Genomic DNA, 17004 nt, shown 5'->3' with positions numbered 1-17004 from the left:
TCCACCTCTTTAGAATTAGTACTATGTATTTTGTTTGCTTCATTTTCTCTTCCTTTCCACGCAATAATAAGGCACCTCTATAAATATCTTTGATGACAGTCCAGCAGTTGTAAATTTCTCTATTCCCACAATATATTTATCCTTAAAAATAATAGTCCCAAATTTAAGACTGATGATATTAACGAATTACCAGTTGCTATATTTGAATTATTGCTAGACAAGTCTTCATGAACATCTTGAGGGGCTATGGACTCATCACCTACTCCATGGTGGCTTTGCCATGTCAGATCTATTCACTAAACGAAGGGGTATGGATCTACGGTGAACCAGTTAAAAAATTTAGAGACCAAAAAATGCAATTTAAAAGTTGATGGACCTGGATGACACCACCAAAAGTTAATGGACCCCAAAATGCAGTTTGAAAGTTGATAGACCTGGATGACACACCACCAAAAGTTAATGGACCCAAAAATATAATTTGAAAGCTGATAAACCTAGATAACACACCACTAAAAGTTAATAAAACTACGGTGCATTTAAACTTCTAGAACGAGCTCTTTTGTGGGACGGAGAGAGTATATGTTTTGTTTTTACGCTCGACGATTTACAATTCGGCTATTCCAAGATTTTTTGCATGCTTGCAGGAAAAACTGGCCGATCTTTGGTGTTTTTTTTTTTTGAACCTGCAATCTTGGTTTCCAACACACACTTTGTTTTTTTATCCAAAACACACACACTTTGTTTGCCCCGGCGGCGTAGCATGGTTTTTATCCAAAAACTCACACACACATCGTTTGCCCCCGGCGGCGTAGCATGTTGGGCCTCGTAGAAGCTCGGCTCAAACCAAAATAAGGAAATGGCGAGGGCCCAAACAAGGAAACAAACATACGTCCGGATCGCCGCCCTCCACAATGTGCTGTTTCCTTCTTTTTTTTTAAAAAAAAACATAGAACCGTTCACGATTTGTATTTGTTGTTTCCTGACGCGAGAAAAGAAGTAGGAGTAGAGAAAACAAAGGAATCAATAATCGATCAAAATCAAAATCGCAAAAGGATGTTCACTTTTCCTTGTACACATACATGGCAAGAGCCAAGAGGGAATCGTTTTTCTTTTTGCTGAAGGTTAAGAGGGGATCAAAATCGCAAAGGCTGTTTATATTTCCATGTATATACATCACTAGTACCTCATGCATGTGCCCTATATAATAAAACCCAAGCAATCCTTGCTTACCTTTACTACCAAACAAACATTCTAATACGTCTCTCCCTTTCAATTCAAAAGGATCGGATCGGATCCAATATGGCGGCCAGGAGCCTCAGCGTCGGCCTGGCAGCGGCCGTGTTCTTGTTCGTCGTGCTCTTTGCTTCACCTGCACAATGTAAGCGTGTAGATTACAACCTTTGTTGGTCTCTGCATGCCATTTATGCCATGTGTATCTATGAATTTGATTTGCAGGTCGTCGAGGGCTACTTGATCAGGTCGGAAGTCCAGTGAGGTACCCAAGCGATCATGCTACTACTACCGCGGTCGTCAACTCCACGGCACTAGATGGGAGCAAGTTCACGGTGATATTTTGTGTCCTAAGGCTGTGTGGCAAACGAGACTGCTATTGTTGCGAGACTGGAGATTCCTGCTACTACTCACGGAAACAGTGCCAGGCCAACTGCGACAGCTGCGACCCCAAGTGCCCGCCGCCGCGGTTGCCCCTGCAGTAATCGGCGCAAAGGGCATGCCAGTCCGGCACACAACCGTCTGATCTGGAGCATCTCGGCTCATGGCTATCTGCCTTCTGAAATCCACCGTCTTGAAACATCCTTATATATGTCCCAAAGATTTGATGTTTTAATATTTTAAATTTAAGATTTAATAGCTTCATGTGCTCTGTACTTTCGTTTTTTTAATAAACTAGCAAATATGTCCGTGTGTTGCAACAGAAGAACATAAGCTATCGAATATATAGGAATGCTGAGAAAATAAGCTATCGAATATTCGTGGAAAATGAGAATAAAGAATGTTATATAGCTATTTGTATTTTATCCTTCTATAAAATTTTTAAACTAATTTATTTTACAATGATCATGACGTCCATAATATATAATATAAAAATTTAATATTGATAATATTTGAGATCTGCAAAGGTGGCTCTGATTCGTGTACCGGCTGCATGGCAAGCACCGAGCCTATACATGATTTTTTTTTTCAATTAAATAAAAGGCAAAGTTCCTGTTTAGTTGTAACCGTTTCCTTAGCGGAAAGTTGTTAGTGTCCGACCCGAACTCCGCAGACGTGGGTGTCGGACGCTGCAGGCGGGCCGAGCGATTAGTTAACGCCGATAACTCTTCATACTTTTTATTAGGTTGTAGTATTTGTGTGAATGTATGTGTATGTGTATGTGTATACGGGTAAACATAAATAGTACATAGAAGTTTTTTTTTCTATTTGGATTAGGACTCCTGTTCACGTGGATGGGAGGAATTAGATTAAGATTCCTAGTTATCTAAGTTATCTCAAAAAACCCTACATATGCTATATATAAAACAGAGTTGTACGGAGACGAACAAAGATAGTTTCCATAATTATGGAGTTAGTTAGAGGAAGACGGCAAAAAAAAAATTGGATGGACCAAAATAAATAGGTTGAAATTTTGTTTTTTTATTATTATGTATATGTATAGATTTTGAGTAGGGGTGCTTTGCCCCTCTTGTTTGCCTAAAAAAATTAGCGCTTAATTGAAATTATCCATGTATCTCTTTATCGAAGGCGATTCATGCATGATACCTGCAAAAAAAAAAATCATGGAGGCAGACATATCACAATCTTAAACTTATATGGCCCAAACTAGTTTTATAAAAGTTACTGTACATTCGCTTCAACTTATCGGTTGTACCGTTTCAGCGAAATAACAGTGTTTTTATCTCATAACAAATCAGCATCAGCATCAGCCATTTTTCTAGGGCCTTACTCCATCCGTTCTAAATTATAAGTCACTTTTACTTTTTTGGTTTATCTATTTTGCTATATGTATCTAGACATATTATTATTTCTAGATGCAGGGCAAAATGGATGTAACACAAAAAGTCAAAACGACTTATAATTTGTAACGGAGGGAGTAAAAGATTATTTTTTCTAGGGCAGAGAGTATTAATCGAAATATTATTGTTTGGGACAAAAGTAACATAATATAAAGAGAACTGGGCAGGGAAGCATGCATTTTATTAATTGAAAAATGCTACAGTGAGGGCATCCGATCCTCCGAACGCTCCCGTTCGTAGTCCGCAACACCAGCCCAATGGCCCAATAGTTGTAACCTCTCCTCCACAACTCCCTAGCCGTAGCCTGCTATCTCCATTCTCCAGAAAAAATCACCGCAGCTCGAGCGGCCGCGCTCCGCCGCGCCGCCTCGGTGTTCTCCACGGTGGCCGGGGGCCCAACGGCAGCATCTCCACCGTGCCCGCCCGCCTTGATCCCTCTTCATCGCGCCTCTCGACTGCCTGCCTTCCTCCCTCTCCACCGCGCCTCCGGCCCGCCACGGCCTTCTCCACCAGAGCAGAGACAACTCGCGCCGGACCCGTCACGGCCTTCTCCACCGGAGCGGCGATAGCTCGCGCTAGCACGAGATCGGCCGCGCCACCATCCGGCACCGCACCGATCCACCTCGCCCGTCACGGAAGGGAAGTAGGGGAGGCCTGCCCCTGCGCCCCCATCCACCTCGCGCTGTCGACAGGAATGGGAGGCCCGCGCCACCGTAATTCCCCACCAGGTATGTCATGGCCGCGCGGCGATGCTGTGTTTCTGGACGTTTTTTCAGACATGTTGCAAGCTTATTTCTTAAGTCTTTCAGTTGTTTCAGATGTATGTTTCAATTGTTTCATGTGGATGTTGCAAAAGTAAATCGAGATGTTGCATATGTTGCAATAGTTGTACACGTATTTGTTACAAGCGTCTATCCCTAATATTTTATCTGTTTTTTTACATGTAGGTTTGAAACACTTGCAACGTATGGTTACCGGCTCTGCTGCTTGCCATGCTCGCATCACGTGTGATATCTTCCCTTCACCAGCTTGGATCGTCTCTTCCTCTCCATCTCGAATAATAAATCCCTAGCTTCCTTGAGCCATTTCCTTGATGAAACCACCATCGGCATTTACATTCTTCACACCGTTGGGGGGGGGGGGGGGGGGGGGGCACTCCATTTATTTCGCCATTGTCTCATGGTAATCCATGCGAGCTCCTGATGATCTATTCGTTGCTTAGGTTTGAGGAGGAGAATGTGCTCCACACACTGTTTGGCGTCTGACAACACACTTAGCTCCACTCTGACGTCCTCAACCCCATCGTAGTTACCGTCAAATCCCAAGTGAGTGTTGAGTTGTGTGTCTGTCAACCTCGATTACGGCCATCGCTCGGCCCGCGCCAAGATTGGTCAGGCATTATTTTGTCCCGTTAGAACGCACGGGTATGGAACTCTTAGCGAAACTTGCTAAACTGTTTCTCGTCATCCTATGGGCTGTTTTAGGCCTTAAAAATTAACTGGGCCTCCGTGCAGCGCGCTTGATCCGACAGGTCATATGATCCCAACCATGCACGGTAAATCAAAGGAGGAATTCCTCGTGTGCCATAAAAAAAAGATTATAATGCTCTCTGTGTCCCTGAGAAAGTTTAGCGGTCTTCAGCGTAACTGCTCCAATTTTTTTGTGCCCTCCATGCCACTGCCATCAGTTGGGGCTCTAACGCCGTCAAACTGCAAGTGTGAAAAATCAAAAATAATCTTAAGTCTAAATATGTCATTAATTTTTTTAGCATCTTAATGACTTCAAATAAAAAAACTCAAAACTAGAAAGTTGTAGACCTCGTCGGGATCTATAATTTTCATATAAAAATTATCTTCATTTATTTTCACAAAAAGATATGATTTTTCTAAGATATATTAATCATATCAAATCATATTTTTTTTGTGGAATTAAATAAAGATAACTTTTATATAAAAATTATAGATCTCGATGAGATCTTTAACTTTTTAGTTTTGAGTTTTTTCATTTGAAGTCGTTAAGATGCTAAAAAAATTAATGACATATTTAGACTTAAGGGTATTTTTGACTTTTTCACACCTACAGTTTGACGGCGTTAGAGTCCAAACTGACGGCAGTGACATGGAGGGCATAAAAAAGTTGGAGCAGTGGCGCTAAAGACCGCTGGACTTTTCTAGAGACACACAGGACATTGCGATCTTTTTTAATGACACACGGAGAATTCCCCCTAAATCAAATCACTACCGGCGGAGTCAGTAGCCTAGCGTGTACCGAGCGAGCAGGTTGCACCGTGTTGGGCTGTTGGCTATTCGCCGGCCGGCGAGGCCTCCCGGACCCCGGTTCGCTGCCGCCGCGAGCTCCTCCCACCCAGCATCGCCGGTGTCCACGTTAGATTAAAATCGAAGGAATGGGTCCATTTGCAAGTGCGCCGCCTCCGGATTGTATTCTCGATCGTCGCCGTGTCCGATGGCCGGACACGTAGGACGCGTGTGGCCGCCGGCCGGCGAGATTTTTCTCTCTCCCGAGTTCAGGTACAGAACGGAATGGAATGAAATCCCTAATATATATATAAGAGTGAACTCTGTTGGCACAAGTCTAAAGAAGAGTTGGGATGTTATCAAGCTGGTTTTAAATTTTATATTAAAGATCCGGTCGGATGCATTGCCGATATCCTGAAGAAATACTAAAAAAAAATCTATGGAGGATGAGAGTTAGACGGTGGTTGAGTGAAGTGTATAGCTTAGATTGTTCTGTCTATGATTCGAGTGCGTGGGGTTGAAAATATCTGCATTGTTCTGCAAAATTTGATCTTTAAACCCAACTCCTCTACTCTATTTGCAGGATGATAGTTTGCTTGGATTTATATCCAATAAATTGTGGTCATATAAGCCGCTGTAGCCGAGTATGTTCCCTTGGACGCGTCCGAGAAAAATGTGTCAAGCTGAACACCGGATGGCCAACATTCTCTTGTACATAAATCTTGTTGGCTTTTGGTTTGATAGGTTAAACTTTTGCTTTTGCTAAGTTTTTACTGCTTATTTAATTCCAGTCTTCATTTCAAGTTTGATGGTCTTTCTGCCTTTTTACTTTTTGCATAATATACTTACTTACTTTCAGCTTTGTTTTCTTTCATACAAGAAAACTAAAGAAAATCTCTGGAAACCCATAAAAATCTCCCGAGTTCAGGTACAGGACAGGATGGAATCCATATAAAAAAAACATGTGAACAATGTCGGCGCATGTGTAAAGAAGAGTTGGATTGCAATCACGGGGAGTAATTTGAAGATCTGTCGGATCCATCGTGGACACCATGAAGATTTTTGTTAAAAAAAAATCTATGGAGGATGAGAGTTAGACGGTGGTTGGATGAAGTGTATAGCTTGGATTGTCCTGAATGATCTGATGGCCGGTGTGTTTCGTTAGTGCTTCTGCTGGGTGGTCAAAATATCTACAGTCAAATTTTGATTTTTAAACCTACTTCCCAGGATGATAGTTTGCTTCCATTTACTGAATAAATTGTGGTTATAGTCACAAACAGGAGCCGAAAGTCAGTTTCTAGAATTTTGCTTGCAATACGACGCGTTGTCTCTAGTTACTCTTCAATTCAAGAGACAAAGTTTTGATGGACAGGTGGGTTTCAGAGGAAGAGGTGGTTCACCACCTCTTACGCCTAGCTTAGCGGTCAATTTTAATGAATGATCATGTTGTATGGCTGGACAGAACCATAAGAACCACGATGGCCAAACCGTGCTATCAGCATTATGAGGACATACAAGATTTGTGGTTGTTTTGTAATTTGTGCTATGTATCTGTTGCGGGTGATATTCTTGATATATTTGTGATGGTAACGATGGTTATTATATAATGTCTATATGCTTAGATCTCAGTGATATAAAGCCATGCTTATCAAACATGGGTCCTGCTAGATTTGCGTTCGCCTGCTGGTTTCAGCATCTTTTCTTTCTCCTTGGACGTGTCCGAGAAAAATCTGTCAAGCTAACACTGGAACACAGACCTAATAATCCATCATCAGCCCAGCCCATTCATTCACTCCACTCGGACGCCAAAATATTTGCCGTTAAATAGCCCGCGCCGCTCGCATTGTTGTGGCAGCCACCACCCAGTTCCAATTCCAAACTAGCTTAGCTTCCACCGGTTGCCTCCTCCCTCGCCTTGCTTACACGCCAAAGCCTCGGGCTTGTCTTTCTCCTCCCGTGCTCGGCCCTCGGCTCCAGTGCGGTGCTCGCGCTCCAATGGAGGCTCCGCTCCTCGTCCCCGTCTCCACCGTCCCCGCCGCCTCATCCTGCGTCGACATCATCACCGCCGACGCCGCACCGTCCGGCCGTCCGGCGCCCTCCTCCTCCTCCTCCGTTTCCACCCAGAGCATCGTGCTCCGCCTGGCGGCCGTGATCACAGTCGCGTGCGCGTCCCTGTCCGCGCAGCACGAGGCCGCCAAGGGCTTCGCCGTCGCCGTCGCGAACGACGCGCCGCGTGGCAGCGCCGTGGCGCGGCGGTTCGACCTGCTCTTCGTGTCCAACGGCCGCGCCGAGCGCGCCCTCCTGCACGCCAGCCGCGGCGTGGAGCGCGCGCTGTTCCCGGACCCGTCGTTCCCGCGCAGGCAGGTCCGCCGCGTCACCGTCAGGATGTCCGGCCACAACCTCACCGCGGGCGCCGTCGGGGCCACGGTGCACGCCGCGGCGCCCGGGGAGTACGTCGTCTCCTTGAGCCCCGGTCTCGTCGCGTCGACCTCCGCCGGCTCCGCCGCCGACGCCGTGGCCGCCGCGCTGCGCCGCGCCGTCGCGCTCATGTGGCTCTGGGACGGCCGCGGCGCCGCACCCGCGCGCGTCACCGAGTCCATGGTCGAGTACCTCGCCTCCGTCGCTGCGGCCGGCGACGGTGCCGAGGCCGAGGCGGCGGCGATACCTCTGTCGGCCGAGGACGGGCACGGGTGCAGCATGTCGGCGCGGTTGCTAAGGCACCTGGAGGCGCGGCGCGAGGGCTTCGTGGCGCGGTTGAACCGGGCGATGAAGGACCGGTGGAGCGACGCCGCCGTGGACGCCGCGCTCGGCGCGCCGGCCCGCCTCGCCTGCGCGGCTGCGACCACGACGACGACGCCATTGGCCGGCCAGGACGACGACCCCACCGCCGCGCTGGCCGGCTCCGCGTCGGACGCCGCCCGTGGGTCCAGCGTGGCAATGTGAGGCCGGGAAGCGAGGGCAGTCCTGGTATTGTACACGCCCATGTGCACCACGCATCCGGTGTAGTGTATTGGTAGTGTATATTAAAATTAAACCACACCATTAGCGCCGGCGGAGGTCGACGCGGCGGGTGGGCCATGGCCGCGGCCCTAATGGTGGCTGGAGGTGAGTGGGTGGTCGCTGTAATGCATGGTACCCGCGGTAGTTTCATCATTTCATTATGCGCCATTGTAGATGCTTGAGCTCCACAGCTGCTTGTAAATGGTGGTAGTAGTACAATAAAAATGTGGTTAGTACATGTCATACCAAACGTGATGTGAGAAGTAGATTTTTGTTGGTGACGTGGATGAACATGGTGGTTGATTATGATACGAAGAAGGTTCTAGGTCTCCGGCATGATCTGTGGCTCAGCAAATCGCAGCGGCCGGCCCCAGGTGCTGGCGATGTGTTCTATATCGATCGCTGTCAGTGATGCAGTTGAGCATGGCTAGTGGTCATGGGTGAAGAAGGACAGGATATTTTCCAGCCGGTAGGATTGCAGTTGAGCAGTGATCCCAGAAACAGAAGGTCGAACCGTGTGAGGCTAGGTTGGAGTCGCCTCAGCTGTGAATTTGTGAACCACAGAAACACCCACCAAACCAAGCCATCCAGATTGGCCAAAAAAAAGACAAACTTTGAGTTTCATGTTCAACCTAAAAATTCAAACTGATGTCAAAAGGTGGAAAATTGAAGTTCAGCGCTCCTCTCGAGCGACAGGATTCTGCACAAACTTGGGCTGCCTTGGCATGGAGAGAGCATGCTGCATGCAGGCAGGTCGCAGTCTGCACTTGGCTGGTTTCTACTCAGTCATGCATGTCTTCAGTTCCCAAGCTTCTTTAGAGCAACTTGCAGCATTTCTTGCGCCGGCTGCACACCGCACTTCAACGATTAGTTGTGGGCACGGAATGGATCCGAGTCAGCTGCCATGTGGAATTCTGGATCAGAAAGGAACCGCTACAATAATACAATATACAAAGAGTACGTGCATTATTGCTGAATCCAACCACTATTTACGACAAAGATAAGCCACATTGTATCATTGGACAGAGCAAGAGAAAGATTGTTGGGAACTTTTTTGGGATATAGGTGACACCGTGGCAGTTAGTATGGTCCCAAAAGGGGAGGTTCCTGCTCACCTCGCTGGAAAAATTCAGACTCTGAACGTGACTGCCGATCCATTCTGCTCCGTTTCTTCAGAAACGAGTTGTGAACTTATCTCAGCTTCGACGTCAAATGTGCCCCTTTTTTCTTCCCGAGAACGCCGATGTGCGTCGTAATCTGAAGAACGTGCTGCTTTGCCCTCTCTCTGTGTGTTTGACTTGGACAGCATTGGTTTGCTGTGTATGAAACCCATATGAGCTGTTCGTGGTTCCTTCATCCTCCATCTTCGTCAGTTTCTTATACGGCAACCAACCTCGTGCTTCTCCATTCCTACATTCCTCTTCAGTTTCTTATTATACAGAGCAACTTGCGTTTCTTGTATTGTATACAGAGCAAACGGAGTACAGACATATACATGTCATGCGAGTACGGAACCTGGATGAGAATAAACAACAGCAATAATGCAAGCATGCCGGAGGACACCATCGGAGCAAAATACATACATTTAAACAAGAGTCCTTTTTCATAGGCGGAATAGCCGATTTCGTCCTCAAAGTATTGCTCAAGGCTCATTTTGTCCCTGAACTACGAACGGCTCAAATTCGTCCTTCTGCCGACGTGGCTAGGATAGATGTTGAGGTCAAGAAAAAATGCACCGCTTGCGCGCTGAGTAGTCCACCATCCTGTCAGATTCAGGCCCACATTCCTCGCATTGCATCCAATAATGCTAAGTTTCGCCGCTATCTGTTGTAGATCGTAGAATTTTGCAGACCTGGACGCGAAGTCTCTGAAAACTGCTTGTAAGAGGCTGTGAGCCTTGGGAAAAACTGCCGTGCACTTTTTCCTCCCCGGTCATCAGTGTTGCCCACGCTGGTACGCAAGAGTTCTTGGCTATGGATGCTTCAGCAAAACAGTGATGCGTAGTACTAGCGTGCGATGAGCTCCTCATCACTGCAGCACATGTAAGAGTAGTAGTGTAGGGGTCCCAAGTGTGTCAAGCATGCTGTCAATCAGATCAGCAGCTCAACAAGTGGATTGGTGATCACCCTCCAATTGCTGTCTGCCAACTCTGCAATCTTGTCCTGAATGAAACCAGCATCACCTGCTGCCCGCCGCATGTTTGGTTGCAAGATGGTTGGCCATGAGTGTTCAAGAGGCAACGGTATAAGCCAAATGATGTAAAAAACCATCTTACTGAAATAGGGTAATAAGTATTACTATCCTATTAGAACGCAGCAAACACATAAAGCAATGCAAAGCTCAACATCTCTTCCTCGCTGTAAGCACATGGCTTGTCAGCATAGCACCCACCACAGTGCTTTATTTTTGGATGTCATAGTTTGTACGTAAAAACTAATGAATTGAGAAGCCAAGGCTTCAGAAAGAAAAAGGGATTCCAGGGTGGAGTTCCCAATCCTCCAAACACTACAGCAGTTGCAATATTACACTAGTTTTTAAATTACACTTCTCCTATATTTCAGGTGCCTGAATTTTAAGATGATTTCAGGCAACACTCTTGTACCTTTAACTAGTACAAGTAAATTGTTACTTTTATGATTTGTTATTTGTCTTTGTGTCATAACATATCAAATTTTGTCTTTGTCCTCCTATAGAAAATAACTGTAAATTGTTAATTGTCTTTATGCCAGCACAAATCAGATTTTGTCGGGTTCGTGGTTTTGTGTAAGGGGTTTTTTATTCTCGGTTCCGAAAATTACAGATTACGTTTACATAAATTGCAACAAATGATATCTATAATTTTAGTATAAAATATATGTCTGAAAGGAAACTCAAATTTAGCCATCTAAATTTTAGCAAATCCCTTTAAATTAACATTAAAAAAATACTACTGTAGTTTTTAAAACTACCAGATCTGACACCAAGTAGACATTGTAACCCAAATTACTGACAAAAATGTAGTATTTTTCTATACTAGAAACTTATCTAGGCAGGATGGACTGCATGGGCTCATCCAAATGTATCTACTACGCTTTTCTGGTTTGCCATTCCTTTTCGTTTCCGACGAAAACTGGGTGGTCCTCTGTCCTCTCCTGTAGCAAACAGGACTATTAGACGTTGGCGTTATTGGCTGGGATGGAGCCGAGGAAGGATGAATTATTGGCTCGTGCAGTTGCTCACTGATGAGCCTGAAGCCGACAGATGCAGGATTGAAGGTTCTGAACAAACCGGAGGTAGGGCCGACACGAACAATGGCCACTCACTCCTCCTTGGCAAGTTCAGGGTCAAAAAGCGCTATCCTTTTTCTTCCCCAAGCCGGGATGGATGGCCATTGGTTGGTTACTCTAGACCTCCAACAGCTAGTACGTTGTGACTTGTGAACCGGATAGCGCGCGAGCCACCGGTGCAGAGAAAGCCAGCCGACAGCGAGATGTTTCCTCTGCAGGGCCCGTGCCAAACTCCAGCTTAGCTTACCTCGACAGTGTTAGCAGTAGGCAAGGAGTAGAAGAAATTGGGAAGGGGAATCATACGAGCAGCATAGCATAGGCGAGGACAGGATTTAGTTCTGAGAGTCATGGGTTTGGTTTACAAATTTCGTGATACTTCATCCATCCCTCCCTCCCTCTCTCTCTCTCTCTCTCTCTCTCAAGTGATTTAAATGCCTCCACTGCAATGTCAATACACCAACATTTATCAAGGTTGTCCATGTTCTTCACAAGCATTGATTCGAATGCCTCCACTGCACTGTCAATACACCAACATTTCAGTGCCGAGAACAGGCTGTGACAGGCAAAAACTTCCTTCACCTATGACAGCACAAGCTCACACTGACCATGGTCCACATCATTCAATTCTGCCTCAGCGACCTGCATCTCACTGAAAAGAGCAAATGCCTCCCGACATTGATCTGCCTACGTGTAGTCTGAGATCATTGCACTACAAGCAACCTTGTGGACGGAGTAGAATGTTATAGCATATATACTTTGATATATTTTATGCCAATTTGATTTAAACTAACTCTTGCTACTGATGAACCAGATGATAACGAACATGGTATTGGTCCTTGGCGCGTTCATCCCAGTGTTGCTTGATCTGCTCTCAATGATCTTCCTTTTTATCACTCGGTCAGTTGAGAGGACAGTGCAACTCTTCCGGCACCCATGATGGTGGCTTCAGTTGTGAACGCTGCCATCTGGCTTGTGTTTACACTGGTCGAAGATGAATCAGCTACCAACAATGAAGAAAAATCAACTGAGCTAGTGATACCTTATCCGATAGTTTTAGTGTCAAACTATCTCTACCTGCTATTGGTGTGCTTTCACTATAACAGGCGAATGAGGGTATATAATCTGAACTGTACTGTATACAGTTTGTTTTCTTTTCTGTCTTGTTGCTTGTGTTAATATATCTGTTTGTGCTATATTTTATTTGAAGGGCATGTTGTTGTGCACTTTTGTGCTTCCTTTTACTGGCTACATTTTCTATGCCTGCCGTTTTGGTACCAGCTTGGTGGAACAGTATGAACGCTGGATTGACTTTGCAGGAATTTGGCACTAATTAGTTTTCATGCTCTTACTATCTCAGACATTGAGGTACTATTTTTTTTTTGATTTCTTACTAACTATGTTTATATGCATAACTAATAAGCATTTTGTTTTTGATTTTTCAGAAAATCAATGGTTTCTTGGATTATTTACTTTGGTTTCGAACATAATTCTAACATTGATCCAAAGTGCTTATTAGTTATGCATATAAACATAGTTAGCAAGAAATCCCAAAAAAAATAGTACCTCAATGTCTGAGATAGTAAGAGCATGAAAACTAATTAGTACCAAAATTCCTGCAAAGCCAATCCAGCGTTCATACTGTTCCACCAAGCTGGTACCAAAACGACAGACACAGAAAATGTAGGCAGTAAAAGGAAGCACAAAAGTGCTCAACAACATGCCCTTCAAATAAAATATAGCACAAACAGATATATTAACACAAGTAACAAGGCAGAAAAGAAAAGAAACTGTATACAGTACAGTTCAGATTATATACCCTCATTCGCCTGTTATAGTGAAAGCACACCAATAGCAGGTAGAGATAGTTTGACACTAAAACTATCGGATAAGATATCACTAGCTCAGTTGATTTTTCTTCATTGTTGGTAGTTGATTCATCTTTGACCAGCGTAAACACAAGGCTGATGGCAGCGTTCACAACTGAAGCCACCATCATGGGTGCCGGAAGAGTTGCACTGTCCTCTCAACTGACCGAGTGATAAGAAGGAAGATCATTAGGAGCAGATCAAGCAACACTAGGATGAACGCGTCAAGGACCAATACCACGTTCGTTATCATCTGGTTCATCAGTAGCAAGAGTTAGTTTAAATCAAATTGGCATAAAATATATCCAAGTATATATGCTATAACATTCTACTCCGCCCACAAGGTTGCTTGTAGTGCAATGATCTCAGACTACACATAGGCAGATCAATGTCGGGAGGCATTTGCTCTTTTCAGTGAGATGCAGGTCGCTGAGGCAGAATTGAATGATGTGGACCATGGTCAGTGTGAGCTTGTGCTGTCCTAGGTGCACTTGAGACTGGAAAGTGGGTACATTCGTATATAAGAAGGAAGTTTTTGCCTGTCACAGCCTGTTCTCGGCACTGAAATGTTGGTGTATTGACAGTGCAGTGGAGGCATTCGAATCAATGCTTGTGAAGAACATGGACTACCTTGATAAATGGCATGGAAACCAATGGAAGGGGCAGAGAGGCATTGTAGGTCGTCTCATCCATGCACAAATGCAGTATAATTCTTAGGTACAAACTAGGATTGGATCCCTGTGCCTAGATTAGGCACTGTTGGAACCCTAGTGCCCCAATCTATACCCATTCCTGCTAGGGTTAGACCCAACCTAATTCAAATTTAATCATCTAACCGCGTACACCTCTCGATGCGAGCTTCGCGACGCCGCGATTGCGGCTGCGCCGGTCGCAACTCAAACAAACAAACGAAAAAGGAAGGCATGGTTTGGAGATGATACCTTGTGGTACGGTGAGTCCGACCAGGCTGATGGGGTCAAGGTGGGAGGAAGCGCCTGCTCCAAGTCTGCGGCCATGGCCATGGTGGCGGCGCGGTGTGTTAGGGCGGAAAGGATAAGGGAGAATTATGTATTTGGCACTGAAATAAATCAGTCTTCCGCATTTGACACTAAAAAATTTGAACTTTCTTATTTGGCACCAAGTTGAAATTTTCTTCCCTAGATAGCAGCGCCGTCTATTTGGGCTAGTAACGGCGTCAAGTGGCTGGTAAAATGACATGAATGCCATTCTTTGTAGCAGAAATACATGATGCCAAATAGGAAAATAATAGATGGACATGTTGTCAAATAAGAAAATTATAAATATCACAAATATATTGTGAACTAAAACATGAGATTTTGATAATCGAAGTCTGCAAATAAATAAATAATAAATTTCAAATTCTAAGGCAAGAGCAGGTCCCGCTGGGGTAGGCTTAGCACGGGAGAGATTTACCCTGTCTAGTTAGTTTGGTCAGAAATTTTTTGATTACAGTCCTATATTCTTGTCAGATCATCGCAAGACATGAAGACAACAACAAACATATATTTCTCCACAAATGCTTAGAATAGTACAGGTTTGAGCATCTGGTGTCACAGCTAGCACCTTACCTTGGGTCTGAATCACTCCTACTTATTCCTGATCTCTCAATACTTCAATTCTCTTCCTAGTCATGTGATTTTATTTGTATGTTTAGAGAGCTAGTAAACCATGGGAGGCATAGTATCAATATCATTTCCCTTCATTTACAAATGCACCCACAATAATGCTTGTCAATATCTATGTTTCTGTCTTACAAATTTTCAGCTTTACGATCTTGATCAAGGGCCTGATTCTATGATTCCAGACAACAATAGTATCACATTTTTATGATTCTTATGTTTAAGATTGTATATGATTGGGATCTTACGTGGACTCCAACCCAACTTATAATCTACGACTGGACAGCCTTAACGACAATGCAATCCTTCAATCAACACATGGCAGACCCAATTCAACATTCCAAACCCCAAACGAACATATTCGAGATGTTCTGGTAATTCTTACTTGTGCATACAGTACTTGTACTCCTGGCCTCGAACATAGTCCAACTCCCCTTCCTCAAGCTGCACAAGGCAGCCAAGCAAAAAAATCAGTAAATCAAGTATATCGCAGCTGCTGAAACCCCACGTCCTGATGCCACCACTCACTGGATCGCCGCCGTATATGAGGTCGTAGCACTCCGGCGAGAGGCAGCGCAGCACGCAGTTCTCCTTCTCCGTCGGCGAGGACCTGCACACCCAGCCCCACAGCCCGCTGCGGTATGGCAGAGAGAAACCACCGTCAGAACTCAGAAGCATCGCGTCAGATGCGTTCCACTGAACAGAAAACAAGCAGAGAACTCATCATCCTAACACGTACTTCTCGACGTCGGTGTAGCAGGCCTCTTTCTTCTGCCGGATCTCGTTGTCCTGCGCACCGAGTTCGGTAAGCGCGATGAGATGGATAGAGACTAGAAGAGGCGGACGGAGGAGAGAAGGCAGGGTCAGGCCAGGCGAGGAGACGTACTGAGATGGGGCGGCGGTGGAGACGACGAGGAGAGCGAGGGTGAGTACTAGGAGATAGGAGGCGGAGGGAAATCGCCGTGGATTCCGGATCAAGAACATGCCCCCACAATCTCCTGATCTGACCTGGGGAGGCTGCCCTGTGGCCTGTGCGCCGGGAGCCGCCGCCGCGCCTCCTCTGCCACGCTGCTGGCTGGCCGGAGGGGCCGCGCCGCCTCCGCCACGACGCGGGCTGGCCGTCGCGTCGGCCCCGCCGCCGCGACCGCTCCATGGCCTGGCTCCGCCGGGTGAGGTCGCCCCGCCAGAGGGCACGCGCAGCTGGTGCTGGGCGCCGCCGGCCGCAACATCCTCTCCTCCTCCTTCGGTGTTTTTTTTTCCTTTTTTTTCCGGGGAAGAAGGTCAGGGACTCACGGACACGGGAGACGCGTCAGATGCGTGAGTAACAGAGTTAGGTCGGTCACTCCATGAAAAAAAAACTGACACGGTTAAATAGTCAACTAATATGAATAGATGGAATACACGGCAGTGCCATTTAAAAAAATTTAATTTAATGTCAGATAATAAACTTTAAAATTTTAAATATTAAATACAAAAAATTAATTTGTTTTAATATCAAATACATAATTCTGATAAAGAGTAACAACTGGCCGACACACACGCGGACCCGGACGGAGTCGTGCTGTTTTGGAAAGAATAGGGATGGGGTCGGTCTGCCCCGCTGTGATTTTGAATGAATGGAGGGTTTTTTGAGTTAAAATTTCGGGTCGGTCTGCCCCCCCCCCCCCCCCCCCCCACCCCCCACCCCCCACAACTTCACCAAAAATACATTTCCTTTTTTTTAAGGAAATGCCATTCGTCGAACAGCTGTCTCGTGCCCATGTGACCTAGTTTGCATCAGATTTGTGGACAGCTCGGTGTAGACATTGGTGTGGGGTCCAACACAAAAGATGTTCTACTCGTCATGCCCTACAACTTTGCTCATATGACTATGGTCATTAAGGATCTGGATTAATGGGTAATTAGTGTCAAAGTTGATAATGTCAAGCTGTTTTTAGGGTTTAAGT

General features: G+C 45.6%; 2 protein-coding genes across 12 annotated transcripts; one reads left to right on the top strand and one right to left on the bottom strand.

Moving 5' to 3' along the window:
* The first annotated feature begins 7120 nt into the window (after positions 1 to 7120).
* On the top strand, positions 7121 to 8612 carry LOC136517508 (uncharacterized). The gene has a single exon (XM_066511079.1). The coding sequence runs from the start codon at positions 7283 to 7285 to the stop codon at positions 8228 to 8230; it is 948 nt and encodes a 315-aa protein (XP_066367176.1). The 5' UTR covers positions 7121 to 7282; the 3' UTR covers positions 8231 to 8612.
* Positions 8613 to 8878: 266 nt separating this feature from the next.
* On the bottom strand, positions 8879 to 16372 carry LOC136517662 (uncharacterized). Of its 11 annotated transcripts, none has more exons than XR_010774317.1 (6): positions 15945 to 16372; positions 15798 to 15847; positions 15587 to 15692; positions 15444 to 15502; positions 9403 to 9802; positions 8883 to 9186 (listed from the first exon to the last, which is right to left on the bottom strand). XR_010774317.1 is itself a non-coding variant. In XM_066511290.1 (6 exons), exons 1-6 carry the CDS (start codon positions 16209 to 16211, stop codon positions 11336 to 11338), a joined length of 630 nt encoding a protein of 209 aa, XP_066367387.1. In that variant the 5' UTR covers positions 16212 to 16372; the 3' UTR covers positions 9824 to 11335. The 11 variants fall into 11 exon arrangements, 10 of the variants coding, with proteins under 10 accessions (XP_066367390.1, XP_066367387.1, XP_066367388.1 ...); XM_066511290.1 differs by lacking the exons at positions 8883 to 9186; positions 9403 to 9802 and adding exons at positions 9824 to 11418; positions 14360 to 14424; XM_066511288.1 differs by lacking the exons at positions 8883 to 9186; positions 9403 to 9802 and adding exons at positions 9826 to 10472; positions 14360 to 14424.
* Positions 16373 to 17004: the final 632 nt, after the last annotated feature.

The sequence above is a fragment of the Miscanthus floridulus genome, chromosome 17 (genome assembly GCF_019320115.1).
Source record: "Miscanthus floridulus cultivar M001 chromosome 17, ASM1932011v1, whole genome shotgun sequence".
Classification (NCBI taxonomy): Eukaryota; Viridiplantae; Streptophyta; class Magnoliopsida; order Poales; family Poaceae; genus Miscanthus; species Miscanthus floridulus.
This window is presented reverse-complemented; position numbering and strand designations above follow the sequence as displayed.

Bases quoted from the DNA above. Each gene is read 5' to 3' on its own strand.
- LOC136517508 (XM_066511079.1), top strand. From the start codon at position 7,283: ATGGAGGCTCCGCTCCTCGTCCCCGTCTCCACCGTCCCCGCCGCCTCA.
- LOC136517662 (XM_066511287.1), bottom strand. From the start codon at position 16,211: ATGGAGCGGTCGCGGCGGCGGGGCCGACGCGACGGCCAGCCCGCGTCG. The intron at 15,848-15,944 runs GTACGTCTCCTC...CTCGGTGCGCAG, and splicing joins TCCACCGCCGCCCCATCTCA to GACAACGAGATCCGGCAGAA. The intron at 14,425-15,443 runs GTAAGAATTACC...CCATGGCCGCAG, and splicing joins TACAAGTACTGTATGCACAA to ACTTGGAGCAGGCGCTTCCT.